This window comes from Neomonachus schauinslandi, chromosome 2 (genome assembly GCF_002201575.2).
Source record: "Neomonachus schauinslandi chromosome 2, ASM220157v2, whole genome shotgun sequence".
NCBI lineage: Eukaryota > Metazoa > Chordata > Mammalia > Carnivora > Phocidae > Neomonachus > Neomonachus schauinslandi.
In genome coordinates this window covers 68,528,057-68,555,205 of record NC_058404.1, presented here as the reverse complement: position 1 = coordinate 68,555,205, position 27,149 = coordinate 68,528,057, and the positions used below count along the sequence as shown (strand labels likewise).

At 33.6% G+C, this 27,149-nt stretch overlaps 1 protein-coding gene across 2 annotated transcripts in view; it reads left to right on the top strand.

The window, feature by feature from the left end:
- The window catches only part of RAPGEF2 (Rap guanine nucleotide exchange factor 2), a 242,243-nt gene that overhangs the window by 117,728 nt on the left and 97,366 nt on the right, over positions 1-27,149 (top strand). For both annotated transcript variants that reach the window (XM_021698714.2, XM_044912856.1), the window contains exons 5-7: positions 1,677-1,752; positions 3,348-3,515; positions 5,868-5,885. In XM_021698714.2, the coding sequence (XP_021554389.1) occupies positions 1,677-1,752; positions 3,348-3,515; positions 5,868-5,885 (262 nt within the window). The remainder of the gene's footprint in view (positions 1-1,676; positions 1,753-3,347; positions 3,516-5,867; positions 5,886-27,149) is intronic.

Genomic DNA, 27,149 nt, shown 5'->3' with positions numbered 1-27,149 from the left:
TCAGGTAGATCTTATCTCTTATACATCTCTATCTGGTTTCCTTTTTTATCTCTATACCTATTTTCCAGAACCGAGTTTTTAAAACAGTTAATAAAACTTGGTCCAAGATTTTAAAAAGCTTAGTAAATAATGATTATTTACTTACTTTTGTTTACATATTTGTTGTTTCAGAGAATCACATAGGAAAAGCAAAAGTATTTTGTGGACTTAGTGAATTTCTAGCTAAAATTTTTCATTACTCTCCCTGTTTTAGTGAATTTCTAGCTAACGTTTTTCATTTCTCTCCCTGTTCATTCTTGCCTGATAGCTTCTGGTTTGTAAGCAAAGAGTAAGTCATCTTTGCTTTAGAGACAAGAGGCCTAGTCATTAGGCTTAGCATGTGCATTCATGACCCACTCTTTGTCTCTTTTGAGCCCACTCTTTACCTCTGGGTTCTTGGCTATGTTTGAAATAATAGATTTTTTGATAAATGAAATAATATATTCTCCTTTGCTAGACTGCGTTCTCTGTGCATTTGCCTTTTCTGCTCCGTGTATTCAAAGAGTCACCTGAGGGACAGTATTATTTCTCCTACGGTTCACATATTTGTGTTGTTCAGTAGAACTTGACTCTTGTGGCTGCAAAGAAAGTTTCATCAGATTCTAGTGGATCTCATTTCCCAAAAGACTCTTACGGAAATATTTTTTAATGCAGTGTATAGGATGCAAACTTTTAATCTCCAAAGTAATAGTGTTAGTGCAAATAATATCTTCCTATCATAAAATTCTTCTGAGTCAATGGCTAATTTGTACAAGGATTTTCACCAGGATTTTCTCTTCATGGTTCTAGTGTGCATATAGCTGTGTCAGAATAAATCTGTTTCAGTGTTGACTAACATAACATAATAAAATTAAATTAAATTAAAAAAAACTACTTCAGTGTTAAGGTGGGAGCTATCACAGATAGAGCAAAGTTGCTGTATCTGAGTTCACTAGTGAAAAATTTTCAGGGGAAATGGGCTAGTAATATGCACAACCACTTGAATTAAGAAAAAAAGTCTTAAGTTGAATACCTTTTCCTTAAACTTATTTAGAATAAGTTGATTTGAAAATTTAGGAAGAGGCGCCTGGGTGGCTCAGTCAGTTAAGCATCTGCCTTTGGCTCAGGTCATGATCTCAGGGTCCTGGGATCGAGCCCCACATCGGGCTCCCTGCTCAGCAGGGAGTCTGCTTCTCCCTCTGCCTCTGCCCCTCCTCCTTGCTCATGCTCTCTCAAATAAAAATTTTTTTAAAAGAAAATTTAGAAAAATTAAATATACTTTTTAGGTGAAAGAAATGCTTAACCTAAGCATGTTAAATTATAGAAGAAAATTTATATGCATTTTATAGTTTGCCATCCGTTAGAATATTCTAAGTCTTCACCTAACTGGGAATAATTTAAAACAGCCTAACATAAAACACATTCATACTGATTTTCTGTTACTTACATTATCAGTTTGAAAACATAATATTGGAATTTTCCAGAAAAATGTATGTCTGAAATTTAAGAAATTTAATGGTTCCTTGTCATTAGGTGTAAATAGTGATTAAAGAGTTTCTCTTTCTCCACTAGTTGTTTTTGTTTTTTATTTTCATTTATTTAGAGAATTGGCCCAAATTTACAATTTATATTTCATAAATTTTTTTTTTCCTTCCTAGTTTTGGCAAGCGTTCTGCAGGAAGCTTTAGGCGTGGCTGTGAATGCATTGTTTTAGAGCCTTCTGAAATGATTGTGGTAAGAATACTTCTGTGAAGACTTTTTTCCCTAAAAAAAAAATTATAAAGTAAAAGCCCTTTAACTAAGTACTTACAATACTGTATTTATGTATTTTATAACTTTAGATATATTTATTTCATAATTTTTATTGGGAATCTGAGTTTATAATCATTATATTGTAATTATTTATAAGATTCAGTGAAATGAAAAAGATAGAAGAATCAAAAGGGGCAAGTACATATGTGTTTTGTGCTTGAACTTTGTCAAATCAATCTATGATAATGCCATTTGATTGAAATTTGGGAGTAATATTTGAAGTGCAGGACTTTAGCTCTCCAAATATTAATTGGAATGAGTGAAATACTTCAGATGAGTCAAGGTGATATGTATTCAGGCAACAGTTAACATAAGGAAATCAATTTCTGTTTTTTGTCTATGTCCTATATCAATATATTTTTTAAATCCTACAATTCGGTTAGAAAGAGAGAGAAAGATTTCAACAGAGTTTCTAACCAGCATACTAGTCCCCCAATTTTCTGGCCTAATGTAGAAGATGGTGGAAGCTTTTTATTCACATTTAGTAAAGTATTTGGTAGAAAGCTGTAAGTCTATTTTCAGAGAAGATTTAGGGTTTTTCCCTATGATGTAGGAGAGGAATTCATCAGAATGAAAACTTCCTTGTCAAAGCTAGTGAAAACCTTTGGTAAAATGTCACAAAATTTACTCCTCAGTAAGAAAGTAGCATAGTGGTGAGTAAAGATTTAGGATTGGAAGAATGTGGGTGGTTACATAGGAGTTTCCAGCACCAGGTCTTGAAAAGCATTTTAGATATTTCCTAGAGATTTTGGCCTCCATCAGTGCTATTTTGTGTTTCTCTAAGGGACTTTTGATCTTCAAAATTCTTTGAGGATTTTATACTTGCCGATATTATACAAACTCCTAAGTTTGCCAGTGTGAGAATAGTCTTAGAATCTTAGTATGCCTTGATTATGAGCAATCACATTTTCATTATATAAGTATTACGAGGATTGTCCTAACGTAACTTTTATTCTGGTTAGTCCATTCATCAGTTTCTAAAATGTTGAAAATGAGGATTTTTTTTTTTTTTAAATAACACTATAAGAAGAGAAACTGAATCTACAGATTGAAAGTAGGAAGAGAAACCCTTAGGTAATCTACCAAAGCCATTCTGCTAGCAGTCCTGTTTGAGTCATTTGGGATTTGGGGGTTTTTACAGCTTTACTCACATACATCAGGGTTAGGACAATGAAGCAGTTGCTTTCATAATGCGAGGCAATGTATCCTGTGAGTTCTTTCACTAATAAATCAGTACAAAGATTGCTGAAAATATCCTTCCCTTTGAAACTGCAGGAAATTCAAGAGTTACTCATATTGTCCTAAGTGGAACTGAAAATGCTTCTTCATAAAAGAAAAGTTACTCAAAACCAGTTAGTTCCAGAGAAGTTCAGACACTTAATCTGTCATGATAGTTTGTCCACAAATGTCTTTGCAAAATGAATGAATATGGACTTATCTGTAAGTTTTATTCTGCGTCTAATATTAATATAGAATGTTGTGTTTGAAGACATAAATTTTGGGGGGTTTTATTTCAGGTGGACTATATGGATGAAAATGAAGAATATTTTCAGCGTCAAGCTTCTCATCGACAATCTCGAAGGAGATTTAGAAAAATCAACCAGAAAGGTGAAAGACAAACAATCATTGACACTGTGGATCCTTATCCTGTGGGCAAACCACCTTTGCCTCGAGGCTATCATACGGTAAGTTATTAAAATATAATATTTTTAATCTTTAGTTTTTTTATTGGCAATTTTGTGAAGAGACGTGCATTTCCTATTTTAATTGAATAATTCCTTTCTGTGGTATGTGCTGGAAACACATATAGTATGAATAGTTTTAAGGAGCATTGAAATAAGTTATCAAAAGACATTGTTTAGCCCTTTTATTTCTTAAAATGTTCTCTGAGGATTGGCTTTGTGAACAGCAATGCAGTTGTAACTGGGATATTTTAAGTTCTTACCTTAATCTAAAATTTGAACTCTCCCTGCTCCTACCCCAGTGATTGGCATCAGACTTACTTTTTATTTCAAAAGTAGATATATAAAAATGATATGTTATTTTCATACTTTGCATACCACTGTGAGAATATTGCCTGATAATTTTTTTTGTTTTTAATACGCTGAAGTGAAAACATAATTTGAAGTGATGCTTTTTAAAATCCCAGTGTAAAGATGATCTGAAGTATTTCTGATAGGCTCAAAGATCCTCTTAAATGCTGTAGTCCACTTGATCATCATTTATTTCATAAATATTTGATAAAGAATTTTTATGTTTGAGGAAACCAAGGCACAGATAATGAGTGATTTGTACAAGACCCCAATAAAGTCAGTTTTAGGACCTTATTTTCTTATTCCTCTCTTTCTGTTTAGCTGCACTATGCTCATTTCCCCTGAGAATATATTTGAGGATTTCTGTTTTCAAAAAGAAAGTAACATGAGTTCTTACATATGCCATAATAGAGTCTAAGATGGTTTGTCTGTATATAAATACCGTTAAGTGAGTAGTCATTATATGTGAAATTAATTTTAAAATAAAAATATGAAAAACATAAAAATAGGTAATTGACAGCTATTTTACATTTCTCATTTGTTTTGCTCACCTGCACTTTTCTTTCCTTTTGCAAATAAGTATAAATGCAAAATACATGGGAAAATATATAGACTTAAAATTATATACTCAATTTTTGGTAACTTTTAGTGATACGGTATACTTTATACCCACACTTCATATGTTTTATTTCTGAGAGCTCTTTGTGTGTGAATATTTAAGCAGTTTTGACCACCAGCTACCCGCCTACTCCTTTCACTACCCATGCACTATTTTAATTTAACATGAATGTTATAGTTGAATCATTTCATTGAGCTCCTTTGGAAAGGGTAGCTTTTTGCTCATCATAAAGAGAGCTTTGTTTGTCCTTTGGAGAGACTTGGTATAAAAAAAACAAAACAACAACTATGAAAGGTTTTTTTGTTACCATTATCTGTAAAAGAAGGTAGTATTTTTAGTGTTGACATAGCATCATGGAAGAAGGAAATTTGGATTAAAAACAGTTGTACATATTAATAGTTCCATATATTATTTTAGCCTGGTGCTAATGTTGTTAATATTCTTTCTGCTCTGGAATTATTTTTCCAAATCAGATTCCATACTAAGATAGTGGGAGTGTGAATTACTTAAAATTTAGTGTTAAAGCTGATTGGTTTAATTTTATAGTCCTATTTTTCACACTTAAGTTGGGGAAATTCTATAACTGCTTTTCTCTTTTATTCCCATTTGTTTCCCTCTTTATGGAATATTTCACTTTCCCTACGTGACTTCCCTTTTTTTGGTTTGATTTTTAAAAAAATGTGCAGGGTTTTTTATTACAAGATTACTTTTTTAATTTTAATTTAATGGTTTTAATAAATATCTTACCTGGTCAATAGGTACTTTTATTAGGGAATATTCAGTGCTAGGATGAAAAATTTAAGTTGATTACTAATGGATCATGTACTAGCTTACTAATATGTGACATGTTGGTATTAATTTTACTGGATGAGTTCAGATTGGCAGCAACATGGTCATAATTGAAAATACTGGATCCTTTTTTGCGTGTGCAAGGTGTGTTTTAATTATATTTATATAATATTTATTATTTCACCAAATACATGATTTTAACATAGAAAACAACAAAATTTTGTTTTGTATATATGGTGCCACAGGATAAAAAGAGTGAAATGAAAATTATTATTCATTAGTCTTAAGTTATATTTACTTATTCTTAACAGAAATATTTCTCTTTGAAAGAACCCTAGTAGAGTGGGACTGAGGGTGAAAAGTTTATTTAGAAGATGCATGATCATACTTCACAGGTGATTTTAAATGATTTCAAGTGCATTTCAAGTGCATGGCTAAAAAACATAGAGAACATTATACATACAGCCAATTCTATATGGTCATTCTTAACCTAATTTTAACATTATCTTCGTTTTGGCAGATATACTATAGCATGTCTGATAATGTTCATCTTTTCCTTTCCTCTTTTATGGCACTCATTTCATTTTGGCTCAAAGGAATGCACTAAATCTCAGGTATTGTAATTTGTGTGTGGTCTCCTAATACTAACCTAAGTTTATTTGTGAATTTGCATTGTAACTAATGAGTTTATAATATTGATGTGTTTAGCTTGGTCTTGTTCTTTTGTATTTTGCCCTGATTCAGTAAAATCTCTTAAAATAAAACTGTTAATGGTTTAGGTGATGGCACAGTCTATTTGTGCAGATGTAGTGATGGATTGTCCACCTTGTCCACCTTAGGTCCACCTAAGTGCAACCTACTTATTATTATTATTTTTTTTTAAATGAGTGGAAGCACTGTTCTTAACTAACATGATTTGCAAATAAAAAAATGAGGAGAGAAAGACAGGTAGACGTAATGGAAATTTAATTGCTTTTTATGCAAAAGCTTATGGGAAATCCACTAGAAATTTACATTTTAAATGATGCTGTAGGTAAAAGCTTTAAATTTCAGGAATCCCAGTATGAGAGCATTTTGGGAGAATACAAGTAAAATTTTAGATAGAGTAAAGGCTTAGTCAAAAAGGAAATGAGAGTTTAAAAACGCTTGTGTTTTCTTATTTGTACTTTATTTTTAACCAGAATTCATGCTTTATTTCATTCTATATTTTAATCAAAAAGCCTGTAATAATATCTTTGCTCATTTCTTTCGTGCCAACACATGACTAATTTATGATTTTCAGTGTTACTCTTTTGAAACTGGGGGTCAGATTGTGGGTTATCAGGGAATTTGGAGTAAAGGAAGGAAAACTGATTTATCTCTGGAAAGGAATTGGTTAAGTAACTTAGTAAAATCTTATGGTTGTGTTTTCTTATTGCCCAGGAAAAAGATCGTGTATAATTTAATTCACATTAGAGGAAGTCGACTGTCAATATAATATCTTTGGCTACTATAGTGACCTTGCCTGAAAGCATGAAGTATTTGTATAGAGTTTCAAATTAAAATGAGGCAGTAACTTTATGTTCTGTGCAAGAGAATGCATATTAAAATGCCACAGGTTGTTGCTATATTGTACTTGAGAAGCACTGCTAAATTTTAAGTGATGTGGTAAACCTTAAACATTTTCATACCATTTGTAAATTTTATAAAATTTTGATGTAATTGTATACTTTTTAAAATTGCACCAGTGTTTTGGGCTTTTATCTGGTAAAAGTATAGTCTAAAAATATATAACTTTAATATTTTAAAAGATACATCAGTACATAATCTTTCTCCTTTTTAATAGGAAAAATTACTAGTTCGTCTAATTCCCATTTAGAAGTAGGAATTGAATTGAAAATGTACACTGAGTTATGATATATACTTTATGTACACTTTTTAAAATTAGATGTGTTGCAATAGTTTTAAACCGATTATAATCATTTTCTTCAGAAACATGAGTACTCAAATAGTCCATGTGGAGTGTTTTCAAGACATTTTTTCAAGGCAAGTCTATGAGGTTTGCAGAGAGAATAATCAGCATTTTAAAATGCAGTGAGAAGGGAATATTGGAGATGGCTTTCATTAACATTTTCCTACATTTTGATGCTTTGAGGTTGAGGCTGTATTTAAGACTGCCAGAAAAGAGGATGTGGCATGAATTTTCAGTCTTAAGGTAGATAATGAAAATAGAGGCAGGTAGTAGATAAGGTTCTTGGCAGAGGATGGAAAATTTGGGGTCAGTCTCTTTAGACTTTGGACAAGTTTATTTTGTCTCTGGGTTCAGAGTAGGATAGAGGAAAAAAGCTTTGTTTATTTTATCCATGATTACAGACCCTGCCTGTCTACATTTATGGGTAATTTATTCCAGGAGTTTGTAATTTATTCTAGAAGATACTTAAGGGGGGCGACTTAACTTACCTGATTGTAGTGATGGGGAGACTGGTACATATTTATTCTGTCATCTTTTATTTCTTTTTTTATTTTAATAAAAAGAGAGCTCTGCCCTCTTCTCAGTTTAGAAAGAACAAAATTATACAGAGATATTAGACTGAAGACTGAAGAAAACTTGTCCTGTCTATTCCATGGAGTTTACATGTACCAACAGACATTGCAGCCTGGCGAGGCTGAAAGAATTGAAGTGCTCCTGGTCCTTTGAAGTTCTGATTGACTGTTCACTTCCCATTCCTACTTACCTCCAACAGATGGCTCTAGTTTTGTTTTTTTTTTTTAATAGTTTAATTAGCAAACATCTATAGAGTATTACCTATGTATGTACTACTGTTCTAAAACATTTCACATAAATTAAGTCATTTGATATACATAACTACCCTGTGAGGAATGGATTATTATTAGTACATTTTACAGATTAGGAAATGAAAGAACAAGATTAGGGGATGTGCTTAAGGACACACAACTAATATTAGTAATAGAGCCAGAATCCTAACTCCAGAAGTCTGGCTCCAGAGTCAAAGCTCTTCACATTATTCTATACTGCAGAATACAATAAACTCAATGAATGAAAGTGACCTCTTTTAAAATATGAAAAAAAAAGATTACAAATTAAAAGGATTGGTACTCCTCAGTTGTCATAATTTCTTAGCCAAACATTTTTATGAGATTTGATTTAGTTTAAGTAATATTTGGAATGTCCGTGACTAGTAATTGTTTTAGGATGAGAAGAGACAGTCAAAATCCAAGATGGCCTTGTGACATTTAATTTTGTGTTGTCGTTTTTTTTAATCTTGGAATGTTTTATTTGATCAGGTGTAAGCAGGCTCACACTGTCCCAAAGGACATTTTCCCAAGGAATGGCTCTGTTTTATGCAAATTTGAATTAGGATTTGAACACAGTATAACATAAAACATATTCATAAAGTTTCAATCAATGCAAAATTTTTGAAATAATGGAAACCGGTTGATCATATAAAAAGATATCTCCCACACATTTTATTAGTAGTCCTTTTCTACAATATGAATATACATTTCAAAGCACTGTTTAATAATTATGTATTACATTTTTCAGTAGATTAGGCTTAGTTTAAAATTCTTGGTGCAGATGTATAAAAGGTAATAAAAAATAGTGCATAAAATTATTAAGTTAATATAAATTGAATACAATGTAATATTAACATAATGGGGATAATTTTTGTATTATAGTCAGTGATAATACAATATCTATAAAATGTGGCACCAATGTAATAAGATTGATCCATGCATGAGGCTTATGGAAATGAGTTCCATTTTTTATAATAATATAAGACAAATTCTATTTCTAATAATGGTTATATAATCATTCCTAAGTTGTGTCTTATATTTCTCTGAAGTAGATTTTTTTTTTAAAGATAGATTTAAGTTGGTTTCATTTTTAGTTAAGGGCTACTTGGTAGGCTTCGTTAGTTTCAAAAATTGTCAGATATTGAAACAAATGAAAAATTATAGTGTTTGTGTGATTATGTACTTTTATTTGACAGTCATCTTTTTGATGTGGACTGTTGTTCTTGCATTGGAAATAGTGTTTTCACTCGTGTTATGGCTTTGCTTTTTCACTTATCTATTTATTTTTTTACTGAAGTCTTCTTAGTTTAATACAATATTTGCTGCCTAACAGTAAGAGAGTATGTTTTGAGTAATATATCAGTGACTTGGATATTTACTAAATTTCCTAGAATATTAAGGTCTTAGGATTTTAACTTACAACAATCAGTTCACATCATATTATACCTGACTATGATTTATTTATATGATATTTTAAAAATCTGTTTATATGCTTAAATAGAAAATATTCACATATAGGGGAAATGTCTTAATTATTTTGACATTTTCATTCTTCTTTAAATTCGTCAAGCATTTGTTCGCTTAATTAAACCTAAAGCCTTTGTCTTCAATAATGTCATCAGTGCCTCTCTGTGAATTATAATAGGATGGAGTTTCAGGAAATGTGTGTATTCTCTTTCTTGTATCATAGAGAGGAAAGCTCAGTATTTTCATTTACATATTTTATTCATTTAATGAATATTTATCGAGTGCCCACCTTGTTTCAGGTTTGTGCCAGACTCTAGGGCTATGAAGGTCTAGAGGACAGGCATATTTTGCCCTTATTGTCCTTTTAGTTTCATAGGGGATATAGATAAATAAATGGGCAACTAAAATATAGGGAATTCTAGATACAGTGGAGGCACATAGACAGGGCACTTGAGGAATCAGGCATGGTTTCTTAATGTCTTGGCTCAAAGGAAAATATTCTTCAATCCAGGAAAGCCCAATAGAAATGTGAAAACTGAATTGGTAAAGAATGGAAAAGAAAGGTGTGGAGAGAGTGTTAGACAGTAGTGATGTATATATTAAAAAAAAAAACCAACAACACAAGTTTTGCTAGATCCTAGTTATTGTGTGCATGCCTGATGTTTTATGTTTGCATCAGAGTCTTAGAATGTCAAAAATACTCTTTGCTTTTCACACCCATTATCAGCAGGTTTACTGGTTCCTCTTCACCTAGATCATGTTGCATTTTAAAATCCTGCAGAAAGCTCCCGGTGGAAAGGTCTTTGAACAATAGGTGGATGTAACAATTCTATGCCATGTGTGCTGCAATTTCTAACAAAATGCAGCGTGGAAAAACTGCTGCAGTGGGCTCCATTTCCTTGCTTTGGGGGAACTATTTCTCTTTCTTGCAGTTATAATCAGGTATTTATGTTCATTTAATTTATACAGATTGGGAAATTATACTATAGAGTGTGTATCAAAATTGAAATGTAAATCAGGAAATAGTTTAAAACATGAAATGATTTCTCTTGTGCTATTAACAGCATGCATTGCAAATTCATGCAAGGCAGTTGAGAATAGTATGCAGTGTGCTGTTTACCCAAGTTTCAGCTTCTGTTAGAGGATGTCTATTTTTATATATTACATCATCTCTGCTGCAGAACTCCCGTGTCCACTGGGATTTACTGTTCTTTCATTCCATTTTGAAAGAAAGCTTGTATTGATGTCATAATTGGACCCATCTTTTGGTTGCACTTGGAAATTGAAAGTAATAAGGGTGTTGTGTAGCAAGTCATGCAATATTTCAAGCAATTTATTTGTCAGAGAGACCACTGCTACTTTGTCCTGCCTCTAATTGTGAACGCTGGTGACTCTCTGTGCTTCTATATGTTTTAAATATACTTGGCTAAAATTTAGCTTTTAGTTTCAACAGCAAAGATCCTTTTCATCTTAGACTGTTTCATTTCTTATGTGATTTTTTCTTCATGAGATTTTGCAGTGCTATATGCTGATTTGAAAAATGTCTCTTTTCTTTGCGAAAATCTACTTTGATATTCAGACCTATTTCCTAACAGTGCTGAATTGATCTTTTTACAATTAAGTTATCAGTAAGTTGTCTGTTTCACTGTTTGAAATAACAGGTGACTAGAAATACTCTCTTTTGGTTTTGAATCCAGTGTTAAAACATTATTAAGTAGAAATGCCTTTCTATTAGCTAGAAGATACTCTGGAAGAAACTCTAGGTTTGTATTCAGTGTATAGGTGTTAGGTTTAAATCACTTGTGAAAGGAAATATTTAAATTAATTATTAAAATGCCTACTATATGTTATACATATTTATGTATGTAAGATCTCCCACTTCTTCTCTCAAGAAAAATTAGTCATCCATATCTCAGTAGTAAACCTTTTTTCAAACCTTTGCTACAAAACAAACAAAAAAGCAACTGATTAGGAGCAGACTTACACTTTTAAAAATTAATATCTTTATTGAATTATAATTCACATACCATACAGTTTACCTACTTAAAGTGCATAATTCAATGGTTTTTCTTTTTTCTTTTTTTAGGTAAGAAACACGTAACATTAAATTTACTATCTTAACCATTTTTAAATGTATAGTTCAGTAGTGTTAAGAATATCAGTAGTAAACTTTTGACTGACTTGAACATGCAGTTCACATTGTACCTAATATCCTCTGTGGTTTAAATTACACAGAGGCTGGGGGCGCCTGGGTGGCTCAGATGGTTAAGCGTCTGCCTTCGGCTCAGGTCATGATCCCAGGGTCCTGGGATCGAGTCCCGCATCGGGCTCACTGCTAGGCGGGGAGCCTGCTTCTCCCTCTGCCTCTGCCTCTCTCTCTCTCTCTCTCTCTGACTCTCATGAATAAATAAATAAAACATTAAAAAAAAAATTACACAGAGGCTGAAAAATGACTAAGGTATTTTGGAAAAAAAAATTATAGAATCTGTTGAGTAATTGTATTAGAGCAATTTCTTATGGACTTAGTATGGGATCAAGTAGTCCTTTATTTTTCTTAGGTCTTCCTTTCTCTCTTTCAAGTGAAACATAGGTGCTAGTTGGATATGACATGGAATTTGGGATTGCTAGCCTAGAGGAGATATGATGTGACAGTAGAGTGAGCCAATCTGAAATATGAATTGTTCCTTGGGATGACTGATTGGCAGACTAATTGAGAAGGGAAGATTTTAAGAATGAAAAAGAAAATATTCCGGTTGTCTTGATTTTTACTTAGATGTCTATGAGGATAATAATGATAATTGGTCACTTGTGGTTTGGGTACAATCCAGAAGGCATTTGCAAATGTTAGAAAATAAAGATAAATCTCAAAATAAGTTGTGACATTTTCCTTTCACTAATTATTAGTATACTTCTACTTTCTATCCATTTCTTTATACAGTTTTTAAACTGAACCTTAAAAAAGCTGAATCATCAGGAATTTTGGAATATTCGGGAAAGTTTTTGGGAAAAAAAGATCATTTTGCCATTTGTTAATTTGTGACATAAGCATGAGCATCCCAACTAACTGGGATCTAGTAGAGAGTACTTGGGCATCATTGATATTCTTGATGATATTGATGCCCTTGACAGTGGGCATTATTGATGAGCACTTGATAGCTTTGGTCTTTTTATGTCTCTTTGGTACGAACATTTTCCTAACTTTAATTAGACCGGAAGAGTATGAGCAACTAACCATTCCGCAAGCAGATTAAGGTGTTCGAGGGTTCAGCTGAAGTTGTATTTCATGTAAACACAGGATTTTGTCTTAAAGGAATCTATGGATGTTTGATAACTGTGGAATCTTTAAAAGAGCAAAAACGCTGATTATTTTCTAGTTCATCTCTTATTAGAGTTGTAGTTGTCAAAGTTTTTCATTTCAGGACTCCTTTACACTCTTAAAACTTTTTGAGAGCTCCAACAAGCTTTTGTTTATATGAGTTATCTGTATCATCATTTGCCATACTAGAAATTGAAGCTGAGAAATTTAAAAATATTTATTTATTAATTAATAAAAATAGTAACCTATTATGTATTACATAAGGGGTTTTTTTGTGAAAAATAACTATATTTTACAAAACAAAAAAATTTATAAGAAGAATAATGTTGTTTTCGGGGCACCTGGGTGGCTCAGTCCTTAAGCATCTGCCTTCGGCTCAGGTCATGGTCCCAGGGTCCTGGGATCGAGCCCCACATTGGGCTCCCTGCTCAGCGGGGGGGGGTCTGCTTCTCCCTTTACCTCTGCCCTTCCTCCTTGCTCATGCTCTGTCTCAAATAAATAAATAAAATTTTTTTTTAAAGAAAATTTAGAAAAATTAAATACACTTTTAGGTGAAAGAAAGGCTTAACCTAAGCAGGTTAAATTATAGAAGAAAATTTATATGCATTTTATACTTTATCGAGCCCTGCATCGGGCTCCCTGCTCAGTGGGAAGCCTGCTTCTCCCTCTCCCGTTACCCCTGCTTGTGTTCCCTCTCTTGCTGTGTCTCTCTCTGTCAAATAAATTAAATAAGTAAATAAATAAAAATATAAAAAAAATAAAAAAGAGTAATGTTGTTTTATACTTTTGTTCAATATTTGGCCTGATAGAAGCAGCTGGATTCTCAAATGAACTTCTGTATTCAGTCTGTTATGATATACTCTTCTGATTCAAGTATATAAAGTATATGAAGAAAATCTGACCTCACACAGGTAGTTGGAAAAGGCAAGAGTATTTTAACAGCTTTTTCAAATAATCTTATTGATATACTTCACCCAAATTTGACACGTGGTCATTTCTTAAAAATTTAGTTGCAGTAAAGAATGTAAAGCTGTGTCAGTGAAGTTACTCTCTTTTATTAAAGCCCATATGACTCATGTATGACTTTGTAACATCATGCATTGGTCAGTAAATTAGGCTGTCATCCAAATTTTGGTGTGTTATACAGTATCAAAAAAAATCACATTTATTAATATCACCACCAATCTCACTAAAAAAGCCTCACTTATTGGGAAGCTGTCAGGCTTATGGTGTTGGATATAAATTTTGCAAAAGTCTTAATTTTTACTTGAAAGCTAAAATTTTTATCATTGGCAAACAAAGTACTATCAGCTGTTTTCCTTGAAGTGACAAGCTCGGTTTGTTCATTTTCAAGAAAATATCTGCCAAATATCTAATTCTGAATAACCATAGTTTGTCTCTTGCTTGTTCTTTAAAATAAAAGTAGTTTTCCCAAGTGCAGGGACCCTTCTGAACAGAGTTCTTTGTGACTGCATAGGTTCCCATACTTCTGAAGCTGACCCTAACCTTGTTTCCTGTATGATTTTTCTCACTGCTTCCTTTTCCTCTTTGCTGCCTAATTCCTTTATAGATACTGGGAGACAATGGAAAGATCCCAAGCTCACTTTGGGTAGAATCAGAAGAATTTTAAAATGCTTTACATTAAATAATTGTATTTTTAAATGTATTAATTGTATTGGATGGTTACCAACAATCCATTTTGTAGTTACTGTAGTGATTTTAAAAGATAGACATTTTTACTTAATTTATTGAACATTTCTCATTTAGAGCTTTTTTCCCTTTAGGAATTTTATCTACTCCCCCATCCCCCCCCAAAAAAGTTAACACCCCTTCCCTATTAAGATAATTATGAGCTATTATGTGGAATTAAAAAATATTTAAAATGTTTATGTCCAATTTTGTATGGCAGTGAAAGTATAGTAATCATAACTGTAAAATGTCAGATAATATTTAAAAATGCATTTGGGGTCTTATGCCAATATCAATAAGAGTAGTTTTAGGTCCTCGTCCCCCAATACCCTCAAAAAGAAAAAATCACCATGGGTAGTTTTAACAACATTCTGTGAGTGATTCATCATTAATGTTCAAGATAATCTAATCCAATTTATTACAAATTATTCCCAGTTTGATAGTACAAAATAAATAACCTAGCAATATATTTAAAACTTTTTCTTCTCAAAACTCCACTTCGAATTTTTTTAGTGTTGAATTCTTTTCTCCTTGTTATCCTCTACTTTGAGTACCTATTTTCTGTCTTTTTCTACTGACTCTTTTTGTTTTGTTTTGTTTTGTGTCTAAATAAAGATTCTGTCTTCAATCTTTTGTTCTGCTTATGTTAATTAGTGGCTAGTTTCCTTTGTCATCACAAAGTGTGATTTACTACTGATTGTGCTCAGAGGTTCAATGTGATTCAATAATCAACTACTAAAGCAAAAATCTGACAGGACAGAGCTGCCTTTGGAAAGGGACTGAAAATGTCCCTGCTCCACAGATTTCAAATTGTGGGTGGGTTTCCCTCGATGAAAGCTGAAATGTCCACATGAATATTTTATGGGGTTAGTGGTTACTATAGGTTTGTGTATTATTTCTCACATAGAGAAATGTCTCCTTTAAACAGTTGTCTCATTTTCTTCCCTACTGTATTTTTACCTTTATTGCAAATACCCATGTTTTTTTTTTTTTGAGTTTTAATTTAAATACCCATGTTTTATAGTCGTTTGAGTATAATATATTAATATCTTAGAGTTTTGGTTTTTGTTTTTAATCTTATAAGTCCACTGGGTTGAATGGCATATATTTTTAAATTTTGGTCCAACAGATTTTTATTTTGCTTTTTGTCATTGAAAAACTATAAAATATAAGCCATCAAGAAAAATAGGTTTTGTTGTACATTTGTTCTAAGGCAGTCTTTTAGTGAGCATTTTATATGATGAACAATACATTTTGCTTAGGTCTGTCACACTGTTCAGCTGCCCAGGATGACTTCTAAAGTTCATCCCTGATTTCTTGTTTCCTGACTTACCCACTTAAGTCTTGGGGGTCAAATGTAGAATGAATAAGTGACTGCCTTATTCTGTTTAATATTTAATTAGAGATTTATGGTTATGTGTTGATACTATGAACTGCTACTTTATGGCACAACCAGGAGCTATAGTCTTCCATGAATATGATCCATCTGGCCAGTTGTGAACAATTCTAACAATTATAATAGTCTGATATATACAATTAATTATTTGAGTATTATTTAAAAATATCAGCATGGTGGTAATTGAAAATTTCAGAGTGCAACTAAAATATGATTAGGTAAAATACTCTGTTTGCCTTTTTTAGAGCTTTTAAGGAGAGGGAAAAATTAGATGTGTGGTTTGGGCTTTGTTCATTTATTTATGAGAAGGACGATTGAATGTTGTCATCTTGAGCTCATATGGTTATATATCGTAGGCTGACTTCTTTTTCAAGAGAACACTTAAAAAACTTCTCTGGCATCTAAAATATTTTCTATATTGAGACAATCTTCTATATTTAATTATTTTCCAGGCAAATTTTACTTGGAAGCATTGCCTGTCTGGAATATATTTAATTACAGTAGAGGGACAGTCTCAATTGTACTCCTGATTGTGAAGTCTATTGATTAATGCTTCCATTTATAAACATTGTCATTTTCTCTTAGATTGAAGATTATTCAGCCATTATGAAAACCTACACATTTGATATTTATTTGAAGACATTAGTTTTTTTTTTTTTTTTTTTTGAGAGGGAAAGAGTAGGGGGGAGGGGCAAAGGGAGAGAGGGAGAGAGAATCTTAAGCAGGCTCCATGCCCAGAGCAGAGCCCGACATGGGGCTCAGTCTCAGAACCCTGAGATTATGACTTGAGCTGCAATCAAGAGTTGGACACTTAACTGACTGAGCCACCCAAGACACTGGATCTTAAAAGTGAGAGTATGTTTGTTAAAAATTAAATTCCTAAAGAGAAAATAGTCTTTAGAAGCAGAGAGTATCTCGTATGCCGTAGTAGACCTTTTGTACAGTGTGGTATATAATAGGTGCTGAGCAGCATCTTGGTTGTACATTGGTGTCTTTGGATCAAACTAACAAAGTTAGCATTACTGAATATTTCTAGGAGTGGCATTTTATTTTTTTATTGTTTATTTATTTTTAAAAAGATTTTATTTATTTATTTGACACACACAGAGAGAGACAGTGAGAGAGGGAACTCAAGCAGGGGGAGTGGGAGGGGGAGAAGCAGGCTTCCCGCCGAGCAGGGAGCCCAATGAGGGGCTCGATCCCAGGACCCTGGGATCATGACCTGAGCCGAAGGCAGATGCTTAACGACTGAGCCACCCAGGTGCCCCTAGGAGTGACAATTTAGATCTACCTACATTAGCAGTTCTACACAAGGATATCTGCACAAGGATATTAATCCCAGCCATCTATACAGTATTAAGTAATGGATTGCCCAAACCTTGAGTGCAATTGACTTTTTAGAATATCTTGGAAGGAATAAAATTTACCCTTATTGAGTCCTTATGATATATACCAGTGGCTAGGTATTATCTCATATATTTTGTCAATTAAACTTTGTAGTTCTAAACACTTAGGTGATGGTGTCTCCACTGATAGGAGATAAGCATGCTAAGGTCAAAGAGGTTAAGTTACATGTTCAATGTTTATGGTACTTAGAGTCAAACCTAGACATCTTTCTTTTCCATTCCTGATATTTAAAATTATTTATTTTAAAAAATGAACTTATTTTGCTTTTATGTTACTTGAACTTTAAATTTGATCTCAAAGAGATATGTATCAAATAATTCAGCCACTTTAGATGTCTGCTATTTAAGTACCTTTAAAAGACATAGGCTAGAGCATAGAATGTCCAATGTGAAAAATAATTACTAAATTATATTGGCAGTGATAATAGGCTTTGGTTGATTCATCAGTATTTTTGTTGCAAGTACTTTTCCTTTTCAGACCATCTCTTTCATCAGTAAAGCACAGCATTTTTTCCCCTTCTTTAACCTTTAGTTTCATTCCAATGCAGAAACGGGTTTTTACTGTTAAGTAGTACCACCATTTTGTAGCAAAGATGACTATGTAATTAATGTATTTTAAAAGTTAGGTTCACTAATATTATAACTAACAAAAGTCAAATCTTAAAGATTTTTTTTTAAGTATGACTTTTTAATGAATCAAAACAACTTACAGTTGTCTGAAAGTAGTCATAGTTTTTAGAGATGAAAAAATAAAGTCATAAAATTGTTTGCTTCTGCACCAGAAAATACTGGAAGTTTTGGTAATATTTAAGAATATTAAAAACATATATTAAGTAATTCCAAGGGATTTAAAAAACATTTTATAAAACTGATTAGTTATGTATAATTTTTATTTTTTTTTAATTTTTAAAAATATTTTATTTATTTATTTGACAGAGAGAGACACAGCAAGAAAAGGAACACAAGCAGGGGTAGTGGGAGAGGGAGAAGCAGGCTTCCCGCGGAGCAGGGAGCCCGACGAGGGGCTCGATCCTAGGACCCTGGGATCATGACCTGAGCCGAAGGCAGACGCTTAATGACTGAGCCACCCAGGTGCCCCTCTAGTTATGTATAATTTTTAATCAATTATTGTTAACATTAAGAAAATCATCTTTCACTTACCTTCTTCTGAACTTGGCAACTTTTAATTTATGAGCTAAGGATGTTAAAAAAATCTCTATTGTCTAATTGGCACTATAATTTTTAAAAAGTAAGAGCATTTTAATATTTCCCCTTTAACTGCCAAAATAAGGAAGACAGAAATCTCAGAATAAAGGAATAGTTACTAGCAGGAAATCTTATTACAAGACAGATTTTTTCCATTCAATGGGTCTCTCTTTTTTTGTTCTATATCGTATCATCCCTTTTATCCCCATTTTGCTACCAGCTAATATTTGGTAATAGCTGTATTAGAGGGACACCTGGGTGGCTCAGTCAGTTAAGCATCTGCCTTCGGCTTAGGTCATGATCCCAGGGTCCTGGAATCAAGTCTCCATCGGACTCCTTGCTCAGCGGGGAGCTTGCTTCTCCCTCTGCTTGTGCTCTATCTCTGACAAATAAATAAATAAAATATTTAAAAAAAAATAGCTGTGTTAGATAACCTTAAGAACTTGAAAGGATTTTAGGAATCTCCCAGTCAAACCACTTAATACAGTTTATTTTTCTCTATAGAATCACTGACATTCAGCCTCTGCTCTAAGATTTTTAATTACAACTAGCACTGATATTTGCAAGATAGTCCTTACATAATGTGTCAAAATTGTACCCTAATGCCTAGTACAAAGTAAGGGTTTAGTAAATCATAACAGTTATTATTTATTTTAGGGAAGGGATAATTATGAAGAAACTTTTCCTTATGTTTAGCTGAAATCTGCTTCTCTATAATTTTAGTTCATGGTTCTAGATTTCTTCTAAAGCAGCACAAATGAATATTCATATTCCATTTTCATATAACTATGCTTCAGATAAAGAGATCCTACTGCACTAAGCCTCTTTTCTAGGTTAAACATTCCTAACTTCTGGTACTTTCCTAAACACCTTATCATCTAGGTTTTCTGCTCTTAGTACAACAGTTACTCATTATTCTCCTAGGTTATGATGTCTAGAACTGGTTGCTACCACTTACATAAGGTCCTGCAGTACCCTACAGTGTAGATTATAGTAGAACTTTGTCTTCCTTGCTCTGGACATTATATGTCTGATGACGTAACCCATAATTATATGAGAGTTGTAAGGTATTGTGTATTGGCTCATATGGAGCTTTTAGCCAGTTCAATTTTATAGATAATTCTTCCCACCTCCTCCCACCCCTGTGAATTGTTCTTCCAGCCTGATATCCCTTATATTGTAATTGTGCAAGTGACATTTTGATAGTACGCATGTGGATGTTTATATTTATCCCTGTTAAATTTAAATTTTCTGGTTTTAGCCTACTCCTTTCACCTGTCAAATTATTTAAAACGCCTAATTTTGTCGATAAACAAATTGGACATCTTTTATGGTTATACAATTATCCTCTGTCTGTTTTGTCATCTTAAAGCTGGTATAATAATACTTCACAGGGTAGTTTGGAAAAGTTTAAGTGGAATCACTTATGCATTCATTCTTTTTTGAGTAATTACTGTGTGTTAAGCGTAAGAGATAAAGCATAATTTGTCATTAACAATACCAAATAAATAAAATATATGGCCCCTGCCTTCAGCTAACTGACATTCCAGTTTGTGATCAATAGTCCCCTTTTTGTTCAATAAAAATGGAGGAATAATTAACAATTCATGTGCTCATTTAAATATATTAATTATAAGGGAATATGTTACATGGCAAATTAGTAATAAAGGTAATAATTGCTATGGAATTTGGAGTGTTGCTTTGTGAAATACTGTAGTAGGGAGCCCATATTGAGTACCAGTGTATAAGGACTTCACCTCTATAACTGAGCATTTCAAGATGAAGTCTGGAATTTTCTTAAAATAGGTTCTAGGAAATGAAATAAGCTTTGTTAAATAAGCTATTAAAGTCTATTCATTTTTTGAATAAAGGCATTGGAAAAGCCCCATTCTTGATGTTGGAATTTCTCACTGACTTACAGGCTACTTTTTTTTTTTTTTTCTGCATGTGTCCCATCTCATGTTATCTTTTAATCTTTCTCTTCTAACATGCATCATGTAAATATTGGGCATATTTATTATGGCTAGGTTACTATGTTAATTTTCCAATTATCAATCAAAAGTATCACAAACAGGGTAAGTCAGGAACTTTTTTATTAAAGAAAGAAATAGCCTATAAAAGCCACCCCAAAACTGCTAGAACTGATAAATGAATTCAAATAAAAGGTTACAAAATCAATCTACAGAAATTTGTGCATTTCTATACACCAATAATGAAGCAGCAGAAAGAGAAGTTAAGGAAACAATCCCATTTACAATTGCACCAAAATAATAGGATACCTAAGAATAAACCTAACCAAAGAGGTGAAAGACCTGTCTCTGAAAACTATAAAACACTGATGAAAGAAATTCAAGATGACACAAAGAAATGGAAAGACATTCCATGCTTATGGATTAGAAGAACAAATATTGTTAAAATGTCTGTACTACCGAAAGCAATCTACATGTTCAGTGCAATCCCTATCAAAATACCAAAAGCATTTTTCACAGAACTAGAACAAACGATCCTAAAATTTGTATGGAACCACAAAAGACCCTGAATAGCCAAAGCAATCTTGAAAAAGAAAAGAAAAGCTGGAGGCATCACAATTCCAGACTTCAACTTATATTACAAAGCAGTGGTAATCAAAACAGTATGGTACTGGCACAAAAATAGACACATAGGTCAATGGAACAGAACAGAAAACCCAGAAATAAACCCACAATTATATGGTCAATTAATCTTTGACAAAGCAGGAAAGAATATCCAATGGGAAAAAGACAGTTTTTTCAACAAATGGTATTGGAAAACTGGACAGCAACATGCAAAAGGAAGAAACTGAGCCACTTTCTTACACCATATATAAAAATGAATTCAGAAGAATGAAAGACCTAAATGTGAGATCTGAAACCATCAAAATCCTAGAAGAGAGCATAAGACAGTAACTTCTCTGACCTCAGAGACTTTTTTCTAGTTAGGTCCTCTGAGGCAAGGGAAACAAAAGCAAAAATAAACTATTGGGACTATATCAAAATAAAAAGCTTCTGCACAGCAAAGGATGCAAAGAACAAAACTAAGAGGCAACCTCTGGAATGGGAGAAGATATTTGCAAATGACATATCTAAAAAAGATTAGTGTCCAAAATATATAAAGAGCTTATAAAAAAAAATGGACAGAAGACATGAACAGACATTTTTCCAAAGAAAACATACATATGGCAACAAGCACATGAAAAGATGCTCAATATCACTAATCATCAGGGTAATGCAAATCAACACTACAATGACATATCACCTTACACCTGTCAAGAATGGCTAAAATCAACAACACAAAAAACAACAGGTGTTAACGAGGTTGTGGGGAAAAGGGAACCCTCATGCACTATTGGTGGGAATGCAAACTGGTACAGCCACTCTGGAAAACAGTATGGAGGTTCCTCAGAAAGTTTAAAATAGAACTACTTACTCTGTGATCCAGCAATTGCACTACTGGGTATTTACCCAAAGAATACAAAAACAACAGGGCGCCTGGGTGGCTCAGTTGGTTAAGCGACTGCCTTCGGCTCAGGTCATGATCCTGGAGTCCCGGGATCGAGTCCCGCATCGGGCTCCCTGCTCGGCAGGGAGTCTGCTTCTCCCTCTGACCCTCCCCCCTCTCATGCTCTCTCTCTCTATCTCATTCTCTCTCTCAGATAAATAGATAAAAAAAAAAAAGAATAAAATCTTGCCATTTTCAATGACATGGATGGAGTTAGAGAGTATAATGCTAAGCAAAATAAGTCAGAGAAAGACAAATGCCATATGATTTCACTCATGTGGATTTAAAAAATAAATGAGGAAAGGGAGAAAGAGAGAGAGAGGGAGGGAGGGAGGGAGAGAAACCGAGAAACAGACTCTTTCTTAACTATAGAGAACAAACTGATGGTACCAGAGGGGAGGTGGGTGGGTGGGGGGATGGGTGAAATAGGTGATGGGGATTTAGGAGTGCACTTGTCATGATGGGCACCAGGTGATTAAAATAAGAAAAAGAGAAAAAAGAAGTTGAGAAGAAAAAGAAAGAGCCTAAAGGTTTCTTTGGAACCTGTCTTTGAACTATATCTGGGTGAAGTTTTGGACTCTTAGTTTGGTCTTTCTGATACTAAGTGTTAATTGAAGTAACAGGTTCCCAGTATTTGTGAAACCTGTATTTAAATTCAGCTCAGTACTTACTCAACAATTATTATGTGTCAGGCATTGTGTTGGTATCTTTCAAGTATTTTATAACTAAATTATTTTTTAAATTTTTTAATTTAAAAATTATTTTTAATAATGAACCAAAGTACCATTTTTATTTGGTCAAAGTAGAAAAAAGTAAAATTGTCTACGAAAGCTTTAGGAAGATGTGCATGGGAGATGTGTCTGAGGTATACTCAGGGATGGATAGAATAGATTATGTGAAATGTAGGATTGAGTTATGGTATAAAGAATCTTTAGATAATCAACTTTTCCTTTGAAATCGTAGTACTCATGAGGGGCATATATTGGGTTTAGGAAGAGAAGAAAAACTTCTGACCATACCGCCTACGATAATTTTATTTTGTGTTGGCTTAGTGCTTAATTCGTTTGGCATATCCATAGAGAAAACAGCATTTTAAAATGTCATTTCTTTGGTGAACAATAAAATATTAGAAATGAGATTTGTAAAATTTCTTGTTTCTGGATATCAAAGAGTAAATTCTTTTACCTTCTCCCACAGAATCTCTCCAAAACTCTAAAGTTTTTCCTCTCAGGTAGGGGGAATAGGGAGGAAATCTATATATAGTGGATAAGCGAAGTAAATGATATTAGAGACCTGGAGTTTTATTTTGTATTCTTCCAAACTACCAAACCTATAATTTTATACAGTTTATTTTCTATGAAAGATGAATATTTTATTGCTTTCCTTGACTTATGATCAAGCTTAATTAAAATACTTGTAAAGCACATTGAGATCTATGGATAAATAGTATAGATATTATAAATAAATAAGCATAATAATTCTAAATATGGTTAATAATTACTGAGAATAGTCCATTTTTTCTCAGTTTCATAGTAATTAAAAATCAAACACAATAGGTGGAAAAAATATGAATGAATACAATGACATTAAATTTAGCATGGAAAGGACTTACATAAGTAATTTCCTGAACTATGAATGTAATCTCTGTCTTTTGGATCATTGTTACCAATAAGTTGGAAGTTATTAGATGTTCTTGACACAAGACAGAAGGTTGTTACATGGTCCTTTTTCTGGCTGGATCTATTTAATGCTACTTGCCAAATTTAGATGGTTAAGGAATGGAGCAAATAAAACTCAAATTAAGGCTACTTCAAGGTGAGTGTAAGTTCTTGTTTGTATAAAATCTGTAATGGGATTCTCTTAAATCTTCAGGTTATATTTTATTCCTCAAGCAGTGTTTGGCATATTATAGCCTGGCATAATTGTGTTTCAGTGCACAAGGTAGTAGGAATAGTAAAATTTCAGTATAACAGTCATGAGTTTTAAGATATGTAGGTTGTAGGCATGGAGCCAGATTGTGAGAGAAATCACACCAAGTCTCAGCACAGAAAAGCAGTGGTGCCTGAGGATGTGTGATTTTCTGACATCACCTATCAGGTTTTCCCATTTAGTTTCCTTCTTGAGAGAAGTGACACATTTTCCCAGAGAGGCAAGCAATGGCAAACCTTCACATGTAAGGTCAGACACCATCAGCATGGGGCTAATTTGACTTAAACTTGGAGGAGAGTTTTTGTCACATGGACGCATGGACATGTGGGACATGGGCTAGATGGATGGAAGTTGTAGAACTTGATTATTTAGTGCTTGGGTTGCCGTTAACTGTGGGGTATGTGTGTGTGTGTGTGTGTGTGTGTCAAAATATACACGACATTTAAACTTACCATTTTAACCATTTTTAAGTGTATATAGTTCAGTGGTATTAAGTACATTCCCATTGTTATACACCATTGCCACCACCCATCTCCAGAATTTTTGCATCCTCCCAAGCTGAAACTCCATACTCATTACACAATAACTCCTTCTTAGCCCCTTACCCCAGCCCCTGGCAACCACCATTCTCCTTTTGGTCTATGAATTTACCTACTAGTCTAGATACTTCATGTAAGTGGAATCCTACAGTGTTTGTCTTTTTGTGGCTGGATTTTTTCACTTAACATAGCGTCTTCCAGGTTTATTCTTGTAACTTGTAACAGAATTTTATTTCTTTTAAAGACTGAGCAATATCCCATTGTAGGTATATACTACATTTTATTTACATGTTCATTTATAGATGGACACTTGACTTGGATTGCTTCTACCTTTTGATACTGTGTACTTTTTAAAAACTTTTTTTAGAGCAGTTTAGATTTACAATAAAATTGGGAGAAAGGTACAGAGATTTCTCATACATCTCCCATCCCCACACATGCATAGCCTCCCCCATTATCAACATCACTCACCAGAATGGTCCATTTTTAAGCTCTCAGTATGAACCAAATTGACACATCACATTTACCCAAAGTCTATAGTTTACCTGAGGGTTCACTCTTGATGTTGTACATTCAGTGGGTTTGGACGAATGTACAAAGACATATTATCCTTCAACATAATATCATACTGAGTATTTTCTTTGTTCTGAAAATCTTCTGTGCTCTACCTATTCATCACCCCTGGCAACCACTGATCTTTTTATTGCCTCCATAGTTTTGCCTTTTCCAGAATGTCATATAGTTGGAATCATACAGTATTCAGCCTTTTCAGATTGGCTTCCTTCACTTAGTAATATGCATCTAAGTTTCCTTCATGTTTTTACACGGTTTGATAGCTCATTTCTTTTTAGTGCTGAATAATACTCCATTGTCTTGATGTACTACCATTTATTTATCCGTTCAGGATTTTGTCAATTTTGAATAAAGCTGTTTTAAACATGTGTGTAGTTTTTTATGTAGACATACGTTTTTATTTATTTTTTTAAAAGATTTTATTTGTTTATGTGAGAGAGAGCAGAGTGAGAGAGAGAGCACATGCTGGGGGGAGGAGCAGAGGGAGGGGGAGAAGCAGACCCCCCCCCCCACTGAGCAGGGAGCCCGATGCGGGGCTCGATCCCAGGACTTCGGGATCATGACCTGAGCTGAAGGCAGACGCTTGCTTAACTGACTGAGCCACCCAGGTGCCCCGACATAAGTCTTTAACTCCTTTGAGTAAATATCAAGGAGTGTGATTGTTGGATCACATTATAAGTATGTTTAGTTTCATAAGAAACCACCGCACTATCTTCCAAAGTGGCTGTACCATTTTGCCTTCCTACCGGCAATGAGTGAAGTTCCCATTGCTCCACATCCTCACCAGCATTTGGTGTTGTCAGTGTTTTGAATTTTGACCATTCTAATAGGTATGTGGTGGTATCTCACTCTTGTTTTAATTTGCATTTCCCTGATGACATATGATGTGGAGCATCTTTTCATATGTTTATATTCCATTTGTATATCTTCTTTGGTGAGGTGTCTTTTAAGGTCTTTGGCCTGTTCATCAAGTTTTGTCTTACTCTTGGGTTTTAAGATTCTTTGTGTATTTTGGATCAGAGTTCTTTATCAGATGTGTCTTTTGCAAATATTTATTCCTGATCTGTGACTTGTCTTCTAACTTTCTGTTTTTTACAGAGCAGAAGTTGTTCATTTTAATGAATTCTAGCTTAACAATTATTTCTTTCATGGATTGTGTTTTGGTGTTGTATCTAAAAAGGTATCACCATACCCAACTTTATCTAGGTTTTCTCCTGTTATTTTGTAGGAGTTTTATAATTTTGCATTTTACATTTAGGTCTGTGATAATGTTGAATTAATTTTTGTGAAGGGTATAAAGTGTGTGTCTAGATTTATTGAGTTATTGCATGTGGATGTCCAGTTGTTCCAGCACCATTTGTCGGAGAGACTGTCTCTGTTATATTATATTGCCCTTGCTCCTTTGTCAAAGATCAGTGCCATTTACTTTTAAATCATTCATTTGTTTATGGTAGAAAAGCATTTGGGATTTTGATAAGAACTAGTTTACAAGATCAAATATGGTTTTGCTAATGTCCATTCCTGATCACTGAAGATTTTACTCATTCAGAAAAGGTGAGAGCCTATGATGTGTACCACGCTAGGGGCTGCAGGTACAGTGACTATACACAAACCTGATGCCAGCCATCACAGAGATTAAGTATAGCAGGGGAAGTAGACACTAACTACTTAAATAATTCCATGATTAAATGTAAAATTAGAACTGTAATAAGCATTATAGGGAAGTGATACACAATATCTTGATAAATTTGAGGGCATTTCACCAGTGGTTTTTAGGGGTGGAATAAGAATCAATCAGGAAAAGGAGGGTGAAGGAATGTTGTAGGCAGAGGAAACAAGGTGTAGAAAGGCCTTTTTGCTCATGCAAGGAAACAAGAGCAGCCCAGGTGACCTGGAGGGCATGAGCATGGTATAACTCATAAAAACATATACAAATCTTGCACACTGTAATAGGAGTTTTAGTCTGTATGCTGATAGCAATGGGAAGCCTTTGATATGTTTTAATTTAAAAAAGGGCTCAATAGATTAGGTTGAAGTGACCAGAC